Raw genomic sequence first — 21137 nt, forward strand, 5'->3', positions numbered from 1 at the left:
TACACACTCCAACAACAACTTGTATTTACAGTTTGGCTGCCTGCAAAGCTTTGTCTCAGTAAGTGCATGTGACTTAGCAAGAATGACAGCAAGGCTATGTGTTTTCTAAACAAATACAGAGCTTGACAAAATTAGAACAATGTAATAGATAAAGATCCAGGCAAAGAATGTAAATAAAGAAGGTTGCAAACTATATCTGGTTGGTGAATGCTATCGTACTTCAGTCTAGCTCAGTGACTTGTAGTGGCTAGGTTTCAACTCTTTGCACATTCAGCACTAAGAATTTACCTGAAATCCTGTTTAATTTATGGGATGTGAATATCACTGATGAGGCTAATGTTTATTGCCCTTTCACAATAGCCCTCGTAAAAGTGATGGTAAGCCACTGCCTCGACGCCCACATGCTAAATGCTAAAGCCTAAACTTCCTTCCAAAACCAACTTGCATACCTTTGCAATGCTTTTCTTCTTCAGACTGTCACTTACATTGGGCGTGTTCACTTCTGTCAAACATAATCCTGAAGGTGTCTTTTGTCAATCAAAAAAACTTTTGTTGGTATTTGCAGGAGCAATGGGCTAGCACTTGAATAGGATTGTTTTTGTGCTGTTGTTACTTTAGTTATAAATTTCCAGTAGCTCAGTGACCAGGAAGAATTGGAATAAAAGTGATATTTTTTCAACCTACAAAAATCAGCGTTCTTTTGATGTAAATGATGGATTCCACATAGCTTAAAATTAACTGGCAGCTAATCTTCAGGTATCCAGCTCCAGGATACAGTTCAGAGAAGGAGAACATGCCCCTGTCTACATCAACAGGGACGAAGTAGAAAGGGTCGAGAGCTTCAAGTTTTTAGGTGTCCAGATCACCAACAATCTGTCCTGGTCCCCCCATGCCGACACTATAGTTAAGAAAGCCCACCAACGCTTCTACTTTCTCAGGAGACTAAGGAAATTTGGCATGTCCGCTATGTCTCTGACCAACTTTTACAGATGCACCATAGAAAGCATTCTTTCTGATTGTATCATAGCTTGGTATGGCTCCTGCTCTGCCCAAGACTGCAAGGAACTACAAAAGGTCGTGAATGTAGCCCAATCCATCACGCAAACCAGCCTCCCATCCATTGACTCTGTCTACACTCCCCGCTGCCTCAGCAAAGCAGCCAGCATAATTAAGGACCCCACGCACCCCGGAATTCTTTCTTCCACCTTCTTCTGTCGGGGAAAAAGATACAAAAGTCTGAGGTCGCGTACCAACCAACTCGAGAACAGCTTCTTCCCTGTTGCTGTCAGACTTTTGAATGGACCTATCTGCATTAAGTTGATCTTTCTCTACACCCTAGCTATAACTATAACACTACATTCTGCACTCTCTCGTATCCTTCTCTATGAATGGTATGCTTTGTCTGCATAGTGCACAAGAAACAATACTTTTCACTATGTTAATACATGTGACAATAATAAATCAAATCAAAGAAGTTGCTAATTTGTTAAATTGTTAATCCAATTATTTATAGTAGTAAATGGAAAGTGTTTTTGGTAGATGCAAAACAAGGTTTCTTACTTACTCAGTTCTGGATAAATAAGGAGCCCAGTATAGTGTTTTAAATATTTTTCTCAGGATTTATTTAGTGCCAGTAAAATTGGTCAGTGTTTCTGTTCCTGATTCTACCTGCCAGTTAATGTACATGGACATTGACTGATGATGAAATTCAGCTACTCAGTGATGTTCTCACATTTGAATGGCTTGCCTATTCTTACTGCCCAGGCATGATTCATTTCTACTTGGGCTGATTATCTGCTAATGGTCAGTACTGGAAGAAAAGTGCTTTATCAAGAAGTTGGTTGGGTTGATTGTCTGCAACTTGCACAGTATTGCAAAGATTAGTGCTTGGGCTCCATTGATAATGTATATCAATGACTTAGACATAACTTTCATATCTTATGTATCCAAGTTTTCTGATGATAAAGCTAATGGTGAGAATGCAAAGCAACTACAAAAGAATATCACAAACAGGTTGTCAGTGGGCAAAATGTGACAGATGGAATGTGACATGGGGAAATATAGAGTTATCCACTTTAGTAGGAAAATTAGAAAAGCAAAATATTTCTTAAATGGCGTGGACCTGGGAAACATAGGTATCCAGAGAGACCTCGACGTCCTTGTTGCACATACGAACAAGGAGCAGGAGTAGACCATTCGGCCCCTCGAGCCTGCTCCACCATTTTAATAAGATTGTGGCTGATCTGATAGTAACTTCAAATCATTAATCCCAAAAGTGAACATGCAGATGCAGCAAAGAATTAAGAAACCATTTGGTATATTAGTCTTTATTACAAAGGAATTGGGGTATATGAGTAAAGATGTTTTACTGCAGTTATATAGGCTTTTGTTAGGCCTACACTAGATTACTACATACAGTTATGTACGGTTCTGAGCTCCCTACCTTAGGAAGGATATACTTGTCTTGGTGGGAGTGCAGTGAAATTGAACTATGAGGAGAGGTTGAGTGGACATGGCATAATAGACTAATAGTGTAAAAGTGTGGAAATGTTAAATGAATTGATTCCCAAAAGCACAACCTGTGGATGAATGAGGAATCGCTAGTTGGACAGCAAATTCTTGTTGTGTGTTAACTGTGCAAGTGCGGATGCCAGAAGTTGCCATCAGCCTCAGAGTAATGGAGATGCTCCGACTTGTTGTCTTTACAGTCGTAAAAATTGGAGATGCATTCTGAAGATTCAGATAGACTATATATGTTTGAAGACTGACTGTTCCTTTTCAGTTTTAACTATAACCTTTTTAAAAAGTGCAGCACTTTTTGTAGAACTTGCTGTGTGATATAACACAGTATCGCACGAGAGAGTGGATTACATTTTCCTCTATTAATAGATCCTACCAATAGCACATTATTAGAGATTGCAGCTTGGGTTATTAAAAATTGAATGGATTGTAACATTTAAGTAATGCAAATGGATGTGTTTTTGTAAAAGTATTTATTATATGAAATCTGTCATTTATTTAGCAACTGATTTTGTAAGAACTTCGCTATTTTACCTTTTCAGGAAGAAAAGCATGGTGACATCCCCAATCATTTTCTTCATTTAGATGTGTTTCAATTTACAATCGAAACCGTGAGTCAAATATCTGTGTTGCCATTCCAACAATTGTCATTAAGTACAGCTTTGCTGCTGGTTATTATCATTGGATTTTTTGGGACATTCTTCATGTCAGCTATGTGTTGCACTGGGTTTCCCGGAAAGTTTATTAAAATAAAAAAGGGTAAAATTACAGTTCACTCCTAGTTGATTTGAGGCCTTGTTTGATGCTTAAAATAGAAGTTTTGTTTACAAATTACATGAACTGAGATTCAGAGTGCCCCAAAACATGATGTGAGGAAGATTGAATTTCTGAGAGTGGCCGATTGAATCATGTCGATATCAATGAGGAAGCCTTTCACAAATACACTTCTAGCACTGCTTGGGATAAAAAACATTTCTAACTTAATTGAAATGTCAGGAAATTTATCAAAGTAAAATAGCAGAAAATAAGTAGTAGTAATGGGCTTTTTCTTTGCTGAGAATTAAGATTGAAAGGCCTGCTTTCAGGATTGTTCATCATCTCAACCTATTCATTAGGTTCTCAGTACAGCACAAGCAGTCATCCTTTATCCTTTTGTCCTGATTCAGTGTCTTTCTTGGGCAGATTTTTTAAAAAAAAAAAGTAAATTCAACAGAAATTATGACTGACAACTGTGAAATAAGGAAAATGTTCCGATTGCATGATTGATGTTTCTTGGCTGGATGAAATTGAAAGAACAGTTTGAGACTTGGTTGTGCTGTTTGAGATCAGCATTATCTGAACTTGCACAAGCTACTTCCTCCTAAAGGAAGGTAGGTTGCATTTATTGAAGTGCTCTGGTAGTAAAGTAATGATCAGCTGTTTGATGACTTTGCAGATGTCTGTATATGAAGAATATTTTTGACTGTGTGCGCTACAAATCTCTCCATTTAAGATGGAAGCTGCAATTCTATAATAAACCAGACTCTCAGTAGCCTTTAAGTTACTCCAAACATCATATTTCCAAACATAAAAATATAATAGTGCATTTATAGTTATTCCAGTATTCTGCTTTCCAACAAATGTTGATTTCTGAATCTGCAGATTAGAAGTTTTTGCCCATTGAGTATGAAATACATCAGTTTCAAATCTTTTGTATGTTATTATCAAAGTATTAAACCTGCATGTCACATCTAAGCAACTTTTCCCTAAAACTTAACCACCTCTCTGAGATAGAATTGACAGAATTAGCGTTCACCTCACAATATTGGGTGGCACAGTGGCGCAGTAGTTAGCACTGCTGCCTCACAGCGCCAGGGACCTGGGTTCAATTCCCGGCTTGGGTCACTGTCTGTGTGGAGTTTGCACGTTCTCCCTGTGTCTGCGTGGGTTTCCTCCGGGTGCTCCGATTTCCTCCCACAGTCCAAAGATGTGCGGGTTAGGTTGATTGGCCATGCTAAATTGCCCTTTAGTGTCATGGGGACTAGCTAGGGTAAATGTATGGGGATAGCGCCTGGATGGGAATGTGGTCGGTGCAGACACGATGGGCCGAATGGCCTCCTTCTGCACTGTAGGATTCTATGGAATATCTACTGAATTCAAACGGTTTTTAAAAATGTTTTATTGCCCCTTCGATTTTAACCTCGGCATCTACTTCATTACACTCTATTGGGAACTACAGAACTGCTTACACATGTTTCCATGTTTGATATCTGTTAATTCATGTTGCTGGATAATTCAAAAAATATTGCACCTTTTTTTGGCTGATACGTCAGCATAACTCACCTCCCAGCATCCCAAGCCCTATTCAACAAGTCAGATGTAACTGACTCTCAAAAGAAAACCAGGAAGTTTTGGGAGAGAAATTGGGACACCTTTAAAATATTGCACTTATTTCTCAACTTTTGTTTTTCAGCAAACAGTAATGCTTCATCCAGGAATGGCTCTACATTTAATTAATAACCAACAGACTATAATTAGCAGAAAGCACTTAGTAGTGCTCTACCATGATGATCTAAATTCTGATAGCTACTGAAACAGGTGATCTGGTGCAGCATAATGTGCACATGTAGATGCGGCTATTTGTAGTTTGGTGAATCAGTGCTGGGGATCAGGTTGGCTGGCCCTGTGGGTATTGTCATTTTTGTTGATAACCTGCTATTTGCCATAGCTCTGTAAATATTTAAAAGTGATTTTAAAAGAAGGATGATGAGGGAAGCTGCCTGTGAGTGGAAATAGAAATAGAAATAGAAACCCTACAGTGCAGAAGGAGGCCATTCGGCCCATCGAGTCTGCACCGACCACAATCCCACCCAGGCCCTACCCGCTAATCCCTTTTTTTTTTACCCGCTAATCCCTCTAACCTACGCATCCCAGGACTCTAAGGGGCAATTTTTAACCTGGCCAATCAACCTAACCCGCACATCTTTGGACTGTGGGAGGAAACCGGAGCACCCGGAGGAAACCCACGCAGACACGAGGAGAATGTGCAAACTCCACACAGACAGTGACCCGAGCCGGGAATCGAACCCGGGACCCTGGAGCTGTGAAGCAGCAGTGCTAACCACTGTGCTACCGTGCCGTGGAGTTGAACAGTACTTTTAGTGTAGTGTGATTGTAGTGGCATTTACTTTTGTGAATGATTGACTGTGAAACTGACTGGAAATATATTGCAATCGCACAGTTCTCTGAACCATCCCAGAATTGGATATGTTTCTTTCGCATGCATAGTGTGCATTTCTCCAACCTTTTCCACGATTGGCAGAAACACTTAGTGGAATGACAGGAAATACAAATTAATAATTACTTTATTTTGTAGAAATTAATGAATATACAGAGTAATGAATGTAATCAAAACTCATTTCGGTTCAACTGACTACAGAACTTGATGACAAGGAAAATATAAATATGCAACACTATCTCAATTAGCGGGCTTGTTTAGCTTTTAATGATCATTTGTCTGAACGTGGCCAGCGCTGATCTTATGTTTTTCCTTGTTTTGTACAGCTTCTGTCTCGGACTTAACTAGCGGAATAATGGAGTCCCTTTTGTCTTTGTACCCAGTTAGTGGTAGAATTGAAAGAAAAACAGAAAATGCTGGTAAAACTCAGCAGGTCTGGCAGCATCTGCGGAGTGGGAAGCAGTTAATGTTTTGAGTGTAACATGACTCATTAGATTCTTCATCAACTCTGTCCTGTCTTAGCTTTGTAATGGAACCAGTGAGTCTGGTAAGATTGCAGGTATCCCTATTAGAGTTTTACATTATTCATATTTCCCCAGATCAGAGAAGGGTTGAAAGCCAAGGGTACGAAAGTATACATTTTTCAAATCAAAGGGCAGGTTTAAAGTTGTAAGTTAATTAGTTTAAATTTCTATCTGGGGCATCCCAAGTATGCTATGTTGTCATGGGGATAGTTGCAGAAAAGTACTTATTTCGTTTTTAGTTTTTATCTCTGTGATTTCTCACAAAAACAGTCATCTTGGAAGTAGTTTTGAAACAGACAGTTTGTATCTCGTGCATGGAAGGAGCTGTGGACCAGGAGCAAGGGAATATCAGGAGCCAAGAGTATTTTCTGATGTGGAGTCACTGCTCAGGAATTACGAGTGAAGCTCACGCTTGAACTGAGGAGTCCATGATTGTGAGGTGCTCAAAAGAAAATTGGAGGGTTGTCTTGTGGAAGGACCCCAAGAAATCTCATAACTCGGGTTCACTGTGTCAAATCAAGATGAATTCCTGATTGCTGTGGTATACCTTGGTTTGGTCCCAGAAGAAGTGATCCCCATTACTTCACAGGATCCTCAGGATCCTGTGAAGTAATGGGGAATTCTTGGATAGAAATAAATAAAAGTAAAATGGGGAGTGTCCTGTTGAGATGTTGGGCCTTAACACCAATTTTGTAAACACTTATTCTTTAAGTTAGTAAAACTTGCCTTGCCTAGTACTTGTACAGTAATTTTTTTTTGTTTATAATGTGAAGCCTTATGCGGTAATTCTTTCAATTACTGGCGTTCAAATTTATTTTTAAAAGTTACTCGTCTCCACTGAGATCATAACACCAATCTTTCCTTAGATGCAAATTAAAGCTATCTGGGATATATTTGATTTCTATAACCTGTACAATTATTCTCCATTTCTTATTGTCTTAATGAGTCATCTGTGCTTCCAGTGAATAGTCCAAAATGTATTTGTTCCAGCTTTTCCCTGTGTGAAACCTCCCCCTTCCCAAAATGTGCAGACTGTTACAGACGTAGGGTTCCTTGGATTCCGAAAGTCTTACCCTGCAAACTGCTATTCTTGTATGAATGGCAGGAGGCTATTTCATCATCACAGCCAGACCTGATCATGTCCTTAGTGTTCATCCGACAGTAAGGGGCTTCTGTTGCAAGCAATAAAAGAGCAAACTTCAGAAAGTAAGTCAAAGAAAAAGTTTAATAAAGAAACTTCATTACACCAACACTCAGGCTACAGAACCTCCCCACAATTCCCATCTGCTTTCTATTTATACCAGGCCAGCTGACCATCACATTTTGCCATTGGTTACATTGTCTATCTGGTCAGCTGACCCTCACTGCATATTGCACTTTGTTACATCCACACACGTATACTTTACAGCAGAAGTTATTGGAACTGGAATGACTTCTGGTGACTGAACCGGTGTATAGTTTAGTACAACATTGTGGTACTCTTACTAGACCATTGAGGGAAGTTTTATGACCCTTGAATCAAAGGGTCAAAGGTAGGGTTCTGAAGACTGTGGAGGAACAGAGAGATCTTGGGGTCCATATCCACAGATCTCTAAAGGTTGCCACTCAAGTGGATAGAGCTGTGAAGAAGGCATATAGTGTGTTAGCTTTTATTAACAGGGGGTTGGAGTTTAAGAGCCGTGGGGTTATGCTGCAACTGTACAGGACCTTGGTGAGACCGCATTTGGAATATTGCGTGCAGTTCTGGTCACCTCACTATAGGAGGGATGTGGAAGCGCTGGAAAGAGTGCAGAGGAGATTTACCAGGATGCTGCCTGGTTTGGAGTGTCGGTCTTATGAGGAAAGGTTGAGGGGGCTGGGGCTGTTCTCTCTGGAGCGGAGGAGATTGAGGGGAGACTTAATAGAGGTTTATAAAATGATGAAGGGGATAGATCGAGTGAACGTTCAAAGACTATTTCCTCGGGTGGATGGAGCTATTACAAGGGGGCATAACTATAGGGTTCATGGTGGGAGATATAGGAAGGATATCAGAGGTAGGTTCTTCACGCAGAGAGTGGTTGGGGTGTGGAATGGACTGCCTGCAGTGATAGTGGAGTCAGACACTTTAGGAACATTTAAGCGGTTATTGGATAGGCACATGGAGCACACCAGGATGGTAGGGAGTGGGATAGCTTGATCTTGGTTTCAGATGAAGGTCGGCGCAACATCGTGGGCCGAAGGGCCTGTTCTGTGCTGTACTTTTCTATGTTCTATGTTCTATGAATAACAAATATCTATTCAGCACCCTGTTCTACAATTTTTTTTTAGGTCAACACAGTAGTTCTCGGTCATTGATAGTATTGCTAGGTGAAGGAGTTGAAGTGATTTGCCCTCTAATCTTTTATTACTCTTTTTATGTTCCCTAGAGAGATCAGTAACTTTTAAAAAGAAGATTTGATCTTCCAGTTCATAGCCAAAGGATAACACAACAAGATTTTATGTTTTAAGACTACTGTAACACGACTAAAATACTAATGATTAAACACTACCTTTGTAGGCAACATATACTTTAAACCACAGCATAGCATTTTCTCTTTCTTTTAGCAAAACCGCGAAAGCACACTTCACGGGTATATGTATATTTCACACTGCCTTTTAAGTAGACATTCAATTCACCCAGAAGCAATCTAGCTCCAGAGTTATTTTCCTTTGTCAACTTGGTTACTTTGTAATCTCAGAACCATCTCTTACAGTGAGGTTTTCCCTCCTAGCGATGCCGCCTCTGGTGAAAGCGAGGCAAAGTTTCCAGCCTCTTCCAACTCCTCACAGATTTGGTCTTCCCAATCCAAGGTGTGATCTCCCAACTGCATTACTGCACAGTGAACCATAGAGACCTCTGGTCTCCAGCTGCCGTCTTTCTCTTGGACCCACAAACGACTACCTGTGTCTGAATATCATGGATACCTTTGAACCTTCCTTTATCAAAACCAATCTCTAGGCAGCGTGCTTTGTAAAGAGGAAGAAATGTTAATTAGCTATCCTTGAGATTCCAACACTCCATCTTGGAGTTAGCATAAAGGCTGTTACCATTGTCTCCAAGGTCTCCTTGCACCTTCTCAGTAAAACAGTCTGGGGCCCATTTAATCCCTACCAATCAAACCACCCAGGCTTGCTGTCAGGCAGACGTCAAAAGCAAACAACAGGTCGCATGGTTCGTCCATCATGTACCTCAATTTAAAGACATCATTCCAAAACATAACCATCTTGGACTTGCTATTGACTGTTGGGAAGTGTATTTCACCTGTCCATATCCTAATCCCTGCAACAGGCAGCTGTATATTTAAAGACTGAAACCACAAATTGTTAGAAACGTAACAAAATGTTAAATTTTCACGAGATCCAGCTTTTTGGATAATTTCTTTTCAGTTTCCAAGCCAGTACCTTTTAGTTGCTGTGACAGGAGTTATGAGGTTAACCAGGTTTAACAAAGCAGCATAACAGAAGTTCAATTAATTTCAATTTCTAGGGATTACTTAACCCCTTTTATTGATGCGCCTTTTAAATATATTCCACGTCGGTCCTTGTACTGTATGGGCATCTGTTTATTGAAGGATAAATTAAATTGGTCCATTTTGTGTCTTTAATTTGTTATTAATTAAGAGTTCTCTAATTTTAGTATTGGTCAGTGTTACACTCTCTCTCGTTTGTCCTTCAGTATTGAAGAAGGCCATCTTCATTTGTCATCCAGATGTAGGGCTGTATTGGTGCGAAGGTGGCTGATGAGTCCCATCTACACAAGGTTCTAGTGCAGTAAGGACAGGAAAATTAGGCTGCAAGTAGCTGGGGGCACTGTTCTCATGGTTTTTATGTTTTGGGCTGATGCTATCCATTGCTCCTCATCTGCTGATGCACCTTCAGCAATTACACTCCTGTCGACTGAGCGATTCTGGGCAGTATCAATTTTAAAATTCCTGAGGGTGGTTTTCAGGGTACTCTTAAAGCATTTCTTCGAGCCACCACGGGAGTGTGCTCTGTTCTATAGTTCACCGTAGAAGACTCGCTTGTCCAGTCCATCAAAGCAGTTTGTGTTGTAACATTGTGAAGATGCTGACCATGCAAGTTCTCCTGAGGACCTCTGAGTCTGGGGCTTTGCCTTGTTGCTTGATGTTGATGTTGAGGAGTTTGAGAGGCAGCAAAGGTGGAAGCGATTGATTTTCTGTGCGTGTCACTGGTAGACAGTCTGGGACTCGCGTGCGTTGAGAAGAGTGGAGAGGACGACTGCTCGGTAGACCTTGAACTTGGTTTTTAGATTCCCCCCCCCTTACGCTCCCGTACTGAATAGCGAAGTCTTCTGAAAGACATACTGACCATGGCAATTCTGGCATCGGTCTCATCATCAATATGCACACAGTGCTGCCTAGGGAGGTGAACTTGTCCATAGTGGTCAGCTTCTGGCTGCTCACTTTCACTATTAGAGCTTTCCTGGAGCAGGTTGGAACATGACTTCCTGTCTTCTTTGTGCTGATGGTGAGACCGAAGTTATCTCAGGATGCGGAGAACAGGTCCATAATGTGCTACATATCTACCTGACTTTCAGAATTTAGTGCACAGTCATCAGCAAATAGAAAATCATGCAGTTTATCAGTGAGGACTTTGGTCTTGGCCTGGAGGCTCTGCAGGTTGATGAGCTTGCATCTATTTGGCAGTTGATGTCTATGCATCAGTGAGTTTGGCTAAAAACATGATGCTAAAGAGAGCTGAGGCCAGTACACGGTCCTGTTTCACTCCAGTGGTGACAGAAGGGGGCTGAAGTTTCATTGTCATCAAGGGCGTGAGTCTGCATGCCATCATGGGACTGTTGAACCATCTGAATGAACTTGCCTGGGCACCCAAACTTGCCCATAATCTTCCAGATTCCTTCACGGCTGACAGCAATATTACTCTATAAAGTGTCCAGCTGCTTTAGTAGGAAATGATGTGATTTATGAACAGTTCATTAAACAAGAATCCCAGTATCATCTCCAATTTGAGAAGTTACAATGCACAGATGCAAAAGTTGAGACCATAAAAGGTGACTGGCTCAGATCGTTTCCACATATCATGATTGAAAAGTTTCAGTCTTGCAGTGGTTTTCTAACCATGTTTTGATCTAAATTTGGAATTCCTATGTTGGATTTTCTTTTTTAAAAGTCAAGCTTAGGGAACTTTTTCATAAGCATGTTCAATATCTTCCTGTCTGATAGTGGAGAGCTTACTCAAATTGAGCATTCGGCTTCAGAGGCTCAAAATTAGTGTGGACAAAACTAAGGCTAATCATGTGGTTTTAGGGACGTACGAATAGGAGGATTTCTGACATGCAAACTATATAGCTTTTGAACAAACGTAGACATATCTTAATTCACACACCAGCCTAGTTTACTATGTTGGAGACAGCAAAACATGGTCCATTGGACCATCAGGTATTAGATTCTACTACACTCAATCCCCACCAGCAACCCCCCCGACTCCCCAAACCGATGTATAAAAATATATCTGGAGTGTATGCTAAATTGCCCCTTAGTGTCCCAAGATGTGTCAGTTACGGAGATTAGTAAGGTAAATTTGGCAGGCAGTGAAGTCTTGGGTAAGATTCTTTGTTGTAGAGTTGATGCAGACCTGATGGGCCAAATGGCCGCCTCCTGCGTTATAGGGATTCTGTGTGTTGTTGCTACCTAGGATTGGAAACACTTGTGACATTGGGCAAATGGGGTTGTATGCACACTGAAGACATTTGATGTCTATCCATAGGAACAGGACTGTAAGGGTCATTGAGACTACAGTGATGTTTAGCCATAGCAGCATTGTGCCACTTTAATTACAATTCCCTGTTATTCATCATATCCTTAATATCCCTACTTCCAGAGGAAACGCTTTCATACACTACAGTTGATTGTATGCTGTTGACTTTCTGGCACCTTGTGTTTGATATTCTTGATCAGCATTTGTCTTTGAATTCGAAGGCTATTTCATCTCATTGCGGGAAGATTTATTTCCTATCTATCAATTTCCTTCATTATTTTAATTACTTCAATCGAATCAATCCTAGGTATTGTCTCTAGCTTTATGCATCCTTCATCATATATCCCATCGTTTTAGCTATAAGACCATAATAAAATCAATATATCCTTCCTACTATCAGGTATTAAAGTTGAACACGTCAGTTCAATTGACGTCTCTCCAGCACTTAGCTGCAGTAATACTTTCTTTGATATTATTGTCTTTCTCTTGTGTTGAAGTTCAGCATCTTGTTCGTTGTCTTGACCACTTATGTGCCTGATTCCTTAAGTTGTTCCATCAATCCCCTCACCCAGTGTTTCTGCGTTAAGACTGTATTTGTACCTCACACTTCATGTTGAATTGCTTTTGACTACTATTGATTCAACCATTCACTTAACCTATTTATGTCCTTTTGCAATTTTCTGCTCTGTACTTCACTATACCTCCAAGTTTGTTATCAGTTGCGAGCTTCAATATAATTCAATCCTTGTAATTTCTGGTCATACATAGAGAAAAGTTGGGCCCAGTTTCTGCAGATGCAGTTTGTCACCTCTCTTTGATTCAAGAGTGTCCCTTTTATCCTATTCCTTTACAATCTACCTCATTACTGATTTCCTCCAAATTAATCCATCTAAATGTTAGCCATAAGTCTTTTATCAAATGCTTTCTAAAAATCCATATATATGACATTAATTTATATCTACCACCCCATTGACGCTATCAAATAATCTGTTGCATTAGTTGGAGCTAACTAACATTTCACACAAAATACTGACTGTTTTTACTTGGCTTGTAAGTTTTCATTTTTTTTATTTGATAATGGGTTCCAACGGTTTTCTCATTACCTTCCAGTTAGACAAAAACATGTAAAATTGATGGGCAGGCAAAGGCCAGCAGGTCTTTCAAGCCTGCCCCTCACACTTGGCAGTTCCCTGCAACTCTAGCGAGCTTTTGTATCTCAAATTTCTGTGCGCACTTGTTTTTAATAACCTTAACCATCTATGCCTGAAAATTAGTTTGACTTTAATCTCATTAGTTTATACATTAAAAATATTCTGTTTTACCTTAATCCTTCTGGAGTTTCTCTTCACAAATCACTGGTACTCTTGCACTTAGTGACTAAAGCAATCTATTTAGTGGTTTTGCATTATCTTTACTCTTATTTTCTTTCCTAGATCTATTTTTATGGCCCATCCACATAGTTATTAGGGAAAAAAACTCTGTATCCTTGATATTGTCTATCTTCTCTCGTTAGTTTCTTGTTCTTTTTGTTATTTTCTTGTATACTCCCAGCCCTCATTCATTTTAAAAACCATTCCAACCACACTGAAATAGACCACGATTACATCACCCCAGAAGTATCTTGTTTTGCCTTATTGGGTTTATATTTCTTTTGTATTTGGCTAACTACTTTTTCAAATAGATTGTACTCATTGGACTGTAGATTTCCCAACTTAGCATTTCTTTGGCTGATTTCAGTCAATTTATTTTTCATTCCTTCAAGATGTAGCCACATCCTTTTTCTTCTGTCTCGAGCCCTATAGTGAACTCAGTCATTTTAAAGCCAAGATTCCAAAGATGCTTTCGTAGCACTACATTAGTAATATTTGTTTCACTGCTCATAAATGAATAGTATATTGTCTGCTTGATAGCTTTAAGGCATGATATTGAAGAAAACTTTTTTAAATGTACATCCATTTTCTTCCAACCTATATGCAAGGTATTGTGTTTTCTTCTTAAAAGCAAACATGTGCTTATTTCTAATTGTGAAGTAATAATCATAGCTAGATGCACTAAATACCCCCACCGGTGTTTTGTATCTTCTTCTGTTCCTCAGTATGCATACTGATTACATTAAGTTAGATGTTTCCTTGCTAACATTATGGTGACATCTTTGTTAATATTGCCACACCCCTGCTCTCTTACCCTATCCTTCCTACCCAGTGTACTTGACTCCCAGTCGTGTTCAGGCTGCAGCCAGGTCTATTTAACTGCCCACGAACCACCAGATGCATTTTGTTTCCAATGCCTCTTTCTTTTTTATTTGCAATACTCCAAGAATTTTTTGAAAGACAGTTTTCGACAGTAATTGACTGCTTTCTTTCCGTCTGTCCCTCCACCTTGTACCTAGGTAAGTTTATTATGTTTATTAAAGTTGTATAAAAGAGGATTATCTCCACCATTCCAACTTTTCCCTTTGTTCCCTCACCAACCCATGCCATCTATTTTAAAACCTTAATCAAAAAATAGCACCCCATTTTCTAAGATACAGAAAAACTAAAAACTGCATGACGATTTCCCATTAGGGTAGGGTTGGCATTGTGATCACCTTCTGGTTCCTGGTTTTTAACTGCGGCCTCGGCAGTTAAGTGGCAAATCATACTTTGATAAGAAAAATTGAAACATGTTGGAAATTAGCTGATTGGATAAAAGAGGTAAAGAATCTAAGGATGCAGGTGAACAAATCATTAAAAGCAGCACTACAGGTCAGCAAAGCAGTTAAAAATGCTACCATGCACTGGGATTCATTTCTACAGGTATAGAATTCAAAAGTAGTGAAGTTACTTTTACAGTATCCTGTTCAGGCTATGGTTAAAATAGAAATGTAAAAAGTAGGTGTCCAGATCACCAACAACCTGTCCTGGTCCCTCCATGCCGACGCTATAGTTAAGAAAGCCCACCAAAGCCTCTACTTAGCCTGCTGAGAAAGGAAATTTGGCACATCCGCTGCGACTCTCACTAACCTTTACAGATGCACCATAGAAAGCATTCTTTCTGGTTGTATCACACTTTGGTATGGCTCCTGCTCTGTCCAAGACTGCAAGGAAGTACAAAGGGTCATGAACGAAGCCCTTTCCATCACTCAAACCAGCCTCCCACCTACTGACACTGTCTACACTTCCTGCTGCCTCGGAAAAGCTGCCAGAATAATGAAGGACCCCACCCACCCTGGACATACTCTCTTCTATCGTCAGGAAAAAGATACAAAAGTCTGAGGACATGTACCAACCGACTCGAGAACAGCTTCTTCCCTGTTGCCATCAGACCTTTGAATGGATCTAGTTGATTGTTCTCTACACCCTAGATATGACTGTAACACTACATTCTGCACTCTCTCCTTTCCTTTTCTTTGTATGGTATGCTTTGTCTGTATAGCATGCAAGAAATAATACTTTTCACTGTATACTAATACATGTGACAATAATAAATCAAATCAAAGTAATGTACATAGTTCTGTTCTCCATACCATAAACAATAGAAGCAATGAACAAAGTGCTGTTGTCATAGATCATAGAAAGATCATAGAAACCCTACAGTACAGAAAGAGGCCATTCGGCCCATCGAGTCTACACTGACCACAGTCCTACCCAGGCCCTACCCCCATATCCCTACATATATTACCTACTAATCCCTCTAACCTACGCATCTCAGGACACTATGGTGCAACTTTAGCATGGCCAATCAACCTAACCTGCACATCTTTGGACTGTGGGAGGAAACCGGAGCACCCGGAGGAAACCCACGCAGACACAAGGAGAATGTGCAAACTCCACACAGACAGTGACCCAGGCCGGGAATCGAACCCAGGTCCCTGGAGCTGTGAAGCAGCAGTGCTAACCACTGTCCTACCATGCCGCCCTGTTGTGAGAAAATTACCTCCGGAGTCAGACTGGAGGTTCAATAATACAGCTTTATTTCGGACACGAAGCTTCGAGGGAGAAAGCACTGGTACTCCGCAGTACTTGGCAGCTACCTTCTCAATAATACAATAGTAGTTGGTCATTTTTATACTTCTCAGACAATGGATAGTCCGGACATTAGCCATTTAACACATCATTATAGTTGAGTAGACAGATCATGGTGATCGGTAGTTAACACATTGTTACAATCAGACAGGTACAGACATGGGCATTTAACATCGCATTGTTCATAGAATGGATACATTTCCTCTATCAATGACTGGTTTCGGTCTTTACATATAGTGATTGGTTTTGCTGCATTTATGTATTTCTGTTCCCACCTATGGCTGATTTTATTATCAGACTTTATTGTCTTGGGTCTGTCCTTATCTTTAAAGTGCCTCAAGCTCTTACTGGCTTCCTGCAGTATCTGATTCCTTCATGTTTAACTTTAAATAACTGTCTGTGCTGCATGTTTGAACTTTAAGTAGCTGTCTGTGCTAAAAGTCAGTGCCTGTTTAATGTCTCTTTCCCAGGCAACCATTTTATGTGCCAGGCAGCCATTTTGTGTGTCAGGTATTCATCTGTGATTTTCCCCACTACAGTGCAAAAATGAAGATTTGCAGGATGGCATCAGAACTAAGAAATCACAGTTGTTGGGGAAAGTTGAACAAGCTGTGGCTTTTGCCTTTAGAAAGGAAAGTATTTAGAGGTGACATTCGTTAGTTGGACAGAATGGATTTACAATGTTTCCACTTGTGGGAAAATCCAGAAGTAAATATAAGATAGTTATTAAATCCAGTGAGCAGAAACTTCTTTACTAAAACATGGGACTCATTAACACACAAGTGTTTGAGGCAAATATCATAGATGCTTTCGTAAGGGAAAAGAGATGAGTATGTGAGAGTAAAGGAAAGCTGTAAATGGATTAGGAGATGGCACAACTGAAATACAATCACCAACACACACACTTGTTGAGCCAAAATGGTTTGTTTGAATGCTGTAGGTTCAAAGTGGACTGATCTTTGACTGTTTCAACTTTGAATTTGACACCTATCATTAATAGAATTGATGGATTGATTTTTTTAACTTCAGATAGAAAAAATCTATACCATTAGCATTCCTCAGACTGCCAAGTTTTAACTAATTGTTTGAATTTTGTGTTTTGGATAGAGGTGTAGTTTGGCATAGTGATTTCTAACAGTAAAATAACTTAAAAATTGAGTTTTTTTATTGTTGAGGGAGGTTAATGCTGACATTGGTAAAGAATTCCCTTAGTAATATTGCTGAAGGACCTTTGTCTTCACTATCTTCCTTCTCCAGTAGTCCCTACCTGGAGATAGCTGGAAACAAGATAAGGTATAATAGCAACTTGCTTTGAACTAAAGTGCTTAATTCGCATTATACTAGACAAATAATGCTGCAGCACAAATAAGTAAAGGCTTCAAAATTGTATGAACTAAAACATGGTGAATGGGTAAGGATGTGAATTGAATGTCTGTGACTGAATGCTTACAAAACCAATTCATACTTTGTCACTTATCTCAGTATATATGGAACTCTTATTGGTTTCTGCAGGTTAATCTGTCCAATTTTGAAAGGTTTAAGTGGACTCACTCAGCAGTTTTGACCCTCCTAAATACATGCAATATCAGCTCAGCTAGTTATAAGTACAGTTGAGCTAGGATAGAATTGACAAAAGTTACAATAATAAGTTTAGCATTGTTGTTCTGCCTGGGTAAGATGCTCTGTTGGAGAGTCGGTACAGACTCGATGGGCCAAATGGCCACCACCTCCATTGTAGGAATTCTATTTCTATAAATGACGTCCACACCTGTGGTAATTTGTTGGTGAGGTGCAGGATTGCAGCAAGGAAAATGGAGACTAGTGCTGGTGCGATGACACAGCTTGGTTGAATCCAGTTTTCACTGAGATAGAGTCTGTGTGGTTCTTCTGGTTAGGATCATGACTTGCATGCCATCGTGGAGAAGGTGGATGATAAAATTTTGAAAGGCAGCCAGATTTGAGATGGTTTCATTAGTGCCAGTTGTTCTGTAACTCAACCAAATGGTTCGGCTTCATTTCTAAAATTATGTTCTATTCTATGTTGGAATGGGGTTTTCATGCTCAGAACTGACTCTGTTCTAGCCTGGCAGCCACAAATCTCATTTGAATAGCAATCATGTGCATGGCTAATCCCCCCATTTTCCCCCTCAGTGCCAGGGCACTAAAGCCAATTATAGCACTCCTACTGGTGGCTTAGCTGAGAGTAATTAATGCAGCAGAGACCAAGGACTGGGATGGCGTTGTCATTTTCATCCAAATACTTGGGTGGTGCATTTATGCACTTAGTACATTGGAACACCTCACTCAACATTATTTTTTCTATCTCATATATTTCAGTGATTTCTTGTCTTTTGCTGTTTAAGAAGTATGTCCTAGAGTGGTGAGCAGCCCTTTTCGGATGTAGAACGTATTATTTTGACTGACGTGGCTGTGACAGTGTTATAATTGTCATTGTTGTCTTTTTTCCCTGGTTGAATTCAATGTTGTTAAAACCCAATGCATCACAGCCTTGACTGCTTGGACTTGTTTATAGATTTCTTTACCCATGATTAGATATACTTTCTTGCCCTATCAGGTGGACAGCTGTTTGACTATAATTACAGCTGAGCCCAAACCTATCCCTTGCCCAATGCCTGCACCAACCCTCCCCCCTTGCCCACGCACAAACTTGCTTCCAGGAGAGTCTTAACAGCCTAACTGATAACTGACCAATTTCTCTCTACCTATTTCAAGATAATTCATTTCAAACAGGCATGACTTACTTTACTTTCTGCTTATTTATTGTACCTTTTCCCCCCGCTTTCTTTGCATTGAATTATGAGTTCTTTTTGGCCTTTGAAAGATTCAGGGAGAATAATGACAGAAGTAGCCAGCAGTTTTTTTGGTAATGTTTCTCTTTCGCTTTAGAAATACAGTGGTTGATTTTGTTTTTTAATTCTAAAATCTTTGGACAGCATTGTCTAATTCTTTGAAGGGTAAATGTATTTTCAGCAGCTGAGCTGCATTGAATTTCCCTTTGCGATATCAGTGCTAATTACTTTCAGTTTCCTGAGGCCTCATTTTCTCCTCAAAGAGGTGGGCTGGGCCTCTGCTTCTGCACTTCTTTCAGTGCTGTTGACTGATGTGCTAAGTGGAAACGATAATGCTTTGTGACAGGCCAGATGTAATAGACTTTACAGGGTGTGATTGAATGATCTAGTAATTAGAATGGAAGGCTATTCATACAATCGTGAAGTTTGACGAGAGCAGGCCCTTGTCGCTCTTTGCAAGTGCATACAGAAGCTTGTGTTTGAGAGGTGTTAATACTTCTCAACAAAATTAAGAATTTTCATTGTAGATGTTTTTATTGCATATTATCCACTACTTACCCTTATTTTATTTTTAATATTTCTTCTCTCCAACTCCATTGAAACGATCTATAGTATAGTTGGAGCATCAGAATATATTTAACACATGTATAAATGGTGGATAACGTGTTTACAACACAGAGAATTAACTCCACTTAGCAAAAACTTGTTAGCAGGAATACAGGAAATAGGGCATTCAGCCCCGAGCCTGTTATGCCAACTGGGAGGGGAAGCGGGGGAATGACACAATGGCGGGGGAGGTGGGGTGGGGGAATGGTGCAATGGTTGCGGGATGGGGTTGACAACACAATAGTAGGAGGGACAACATCGGGGCTGTGGGTGACAATGATGGGATGGGTGCGAGGGGATGACACAAAGGCAAGGGATGACATAGTGGCGGAGGTGGGGGTGGTGGATGACACAATGGCTTCTGGAGCCACAATCCAGGCTGCGGGCAAGCCGCCTCTAGCGAATATAGGCACAGTCTGTTCTATTTCTCCTAATAGGTCAATCCAACCACCCCAGAGATCCGTCTGATGAACCTTTGTTACACTTCCTTTATGGCAAGTGTATCCTTCCTTGGGTAAGGGGACCAAAGCTGCATAGCTTGGTGTGGTCTCATCAAGGCCCTGCACAACTGCAGTTAGACATCCTTGCTCCTGTACTCAAGTCCTCTGGCAATGAAGACAAACATACCATTTGCCTTCCTAACAGCTTGCTGTACAAAGCGTCCTTCAGGGACATCAATCTGCATTCTCTAATACATCGCAACAAAATTAAGAATTTGCATTGTAGATGTTTTTATTGCATATTATCCACTAATTACCCTTATTTAATTTTTAATATTTCTTCTCTCCAACTCCATTGAAATGATCTATAGTATAGCTGGAGCATGCATCTATCAGGATATATGTAACAAATGTACAAGTGGTGGATAGCATGTGGATAACATGTTTGTTTCAGGACAAATCCTGTCCCTGATGTCCTTGAAGGTCGCTTTGTACATCAACATTTCCCAATCTATCGCCATTTAAATAATACTCTACCAAAGTGGATAACTTCACACATCCATGTTATTCAGCATCTGTCACGTGTTTGCCCACTCGCTCAACTTGTCTGTATCACCTTGAAGACTTTTAATGTCCTCCTCACCATTCACATTTCAGGGAGGCGATGGCATAGTGGTATTGTCACGAGGACAAGCAATCCAGAGACCCAGGGTAATGCTCTGGGATCCAGGCTTCAAATCCCATAGACCATAAGATGTAGGAGCAGAATTAGGCCATTCGGCCCATCGAGTCCGCTCCACCATTCAAACATGGCTGATAAATTTCTCAATCCTATTCTTCCTCCTTTTCCCTGTAACCCTCGATCCCCCTCCAATCAAGAACCTATATCTCTGCTTTAAATACGCTCAATGACCTGGCCTCCACAGCCTTTGATGGCAAATTATAGATATGTAAAAAGGAGAAGATTGACAAAGGCAAAAGTGGCTGACCCTCTAAAATGGCCTAGCAAACTACTCAGCTCAAGGGCAATTACTGATGGACCTAATAAATGCTGGTCTTGCAAGTGATGCCCACATCCCCTGAACAAATATTTTTTAAAATTCCCATCAAGTTTTGTGTCGTCAGCAATGTTGGTGCTGCCCAAAGTGTTCAGATATCACATCCTTTATAATAGATTCTTAGCATTTCCCTACTAATGCCAAGCTGACAGATCTGTAGCTCCCCATGTCTCTTATTCTTTCCTTAAATAATGGGATTGC

The 21137-nt window shown here is 40.2% G+C and overlaps 1 protein-coding gene across 12 annotated transcripts in view; it reads left to right on the forward strand.

Moving 5' to 3' along the window:
- fbrsl1 (fibrosin-like 1) overlaps window positions 1–21137 on the forward strand; it is an 856957-nt gene that overhangs the window by 127286 nt on the left and 708534 nt on the right. For 10 of the 12 annotated variants that reach the window (XM_078227177.1, XM_078227180.1, XM_078227178.1 and 7 more), the window contains exon 2: window positions 3063–3131. The exons of the other annotated variants lie outside the window; for them this stretch is intronic. In XM_078227177.1, the coding sequence (XP_078083303.1) occupies window positions 3063–3131 (69 nt within the window). The remainder of the gene's footprint in view (window positions 1–3062; window positions 3132–21137) is intronic. 12 annotated transcript variants of the gene reach the window in all.

The sequence above is a fragment of the Mustelus asterias genome, chromosome 13, assembly GCF_964213995.1.
Source record: "Mustelus asterias chromosome 13, sMusAst1.hap1.1, whole genome shotgun sequence".
Taxonomy (NCBI): Eukaryota; Metazoa; Chordata; class Chondrichthyes; order Carcharhiniformes; family Triakidae; genus Mustelus; species Mustelus asterias.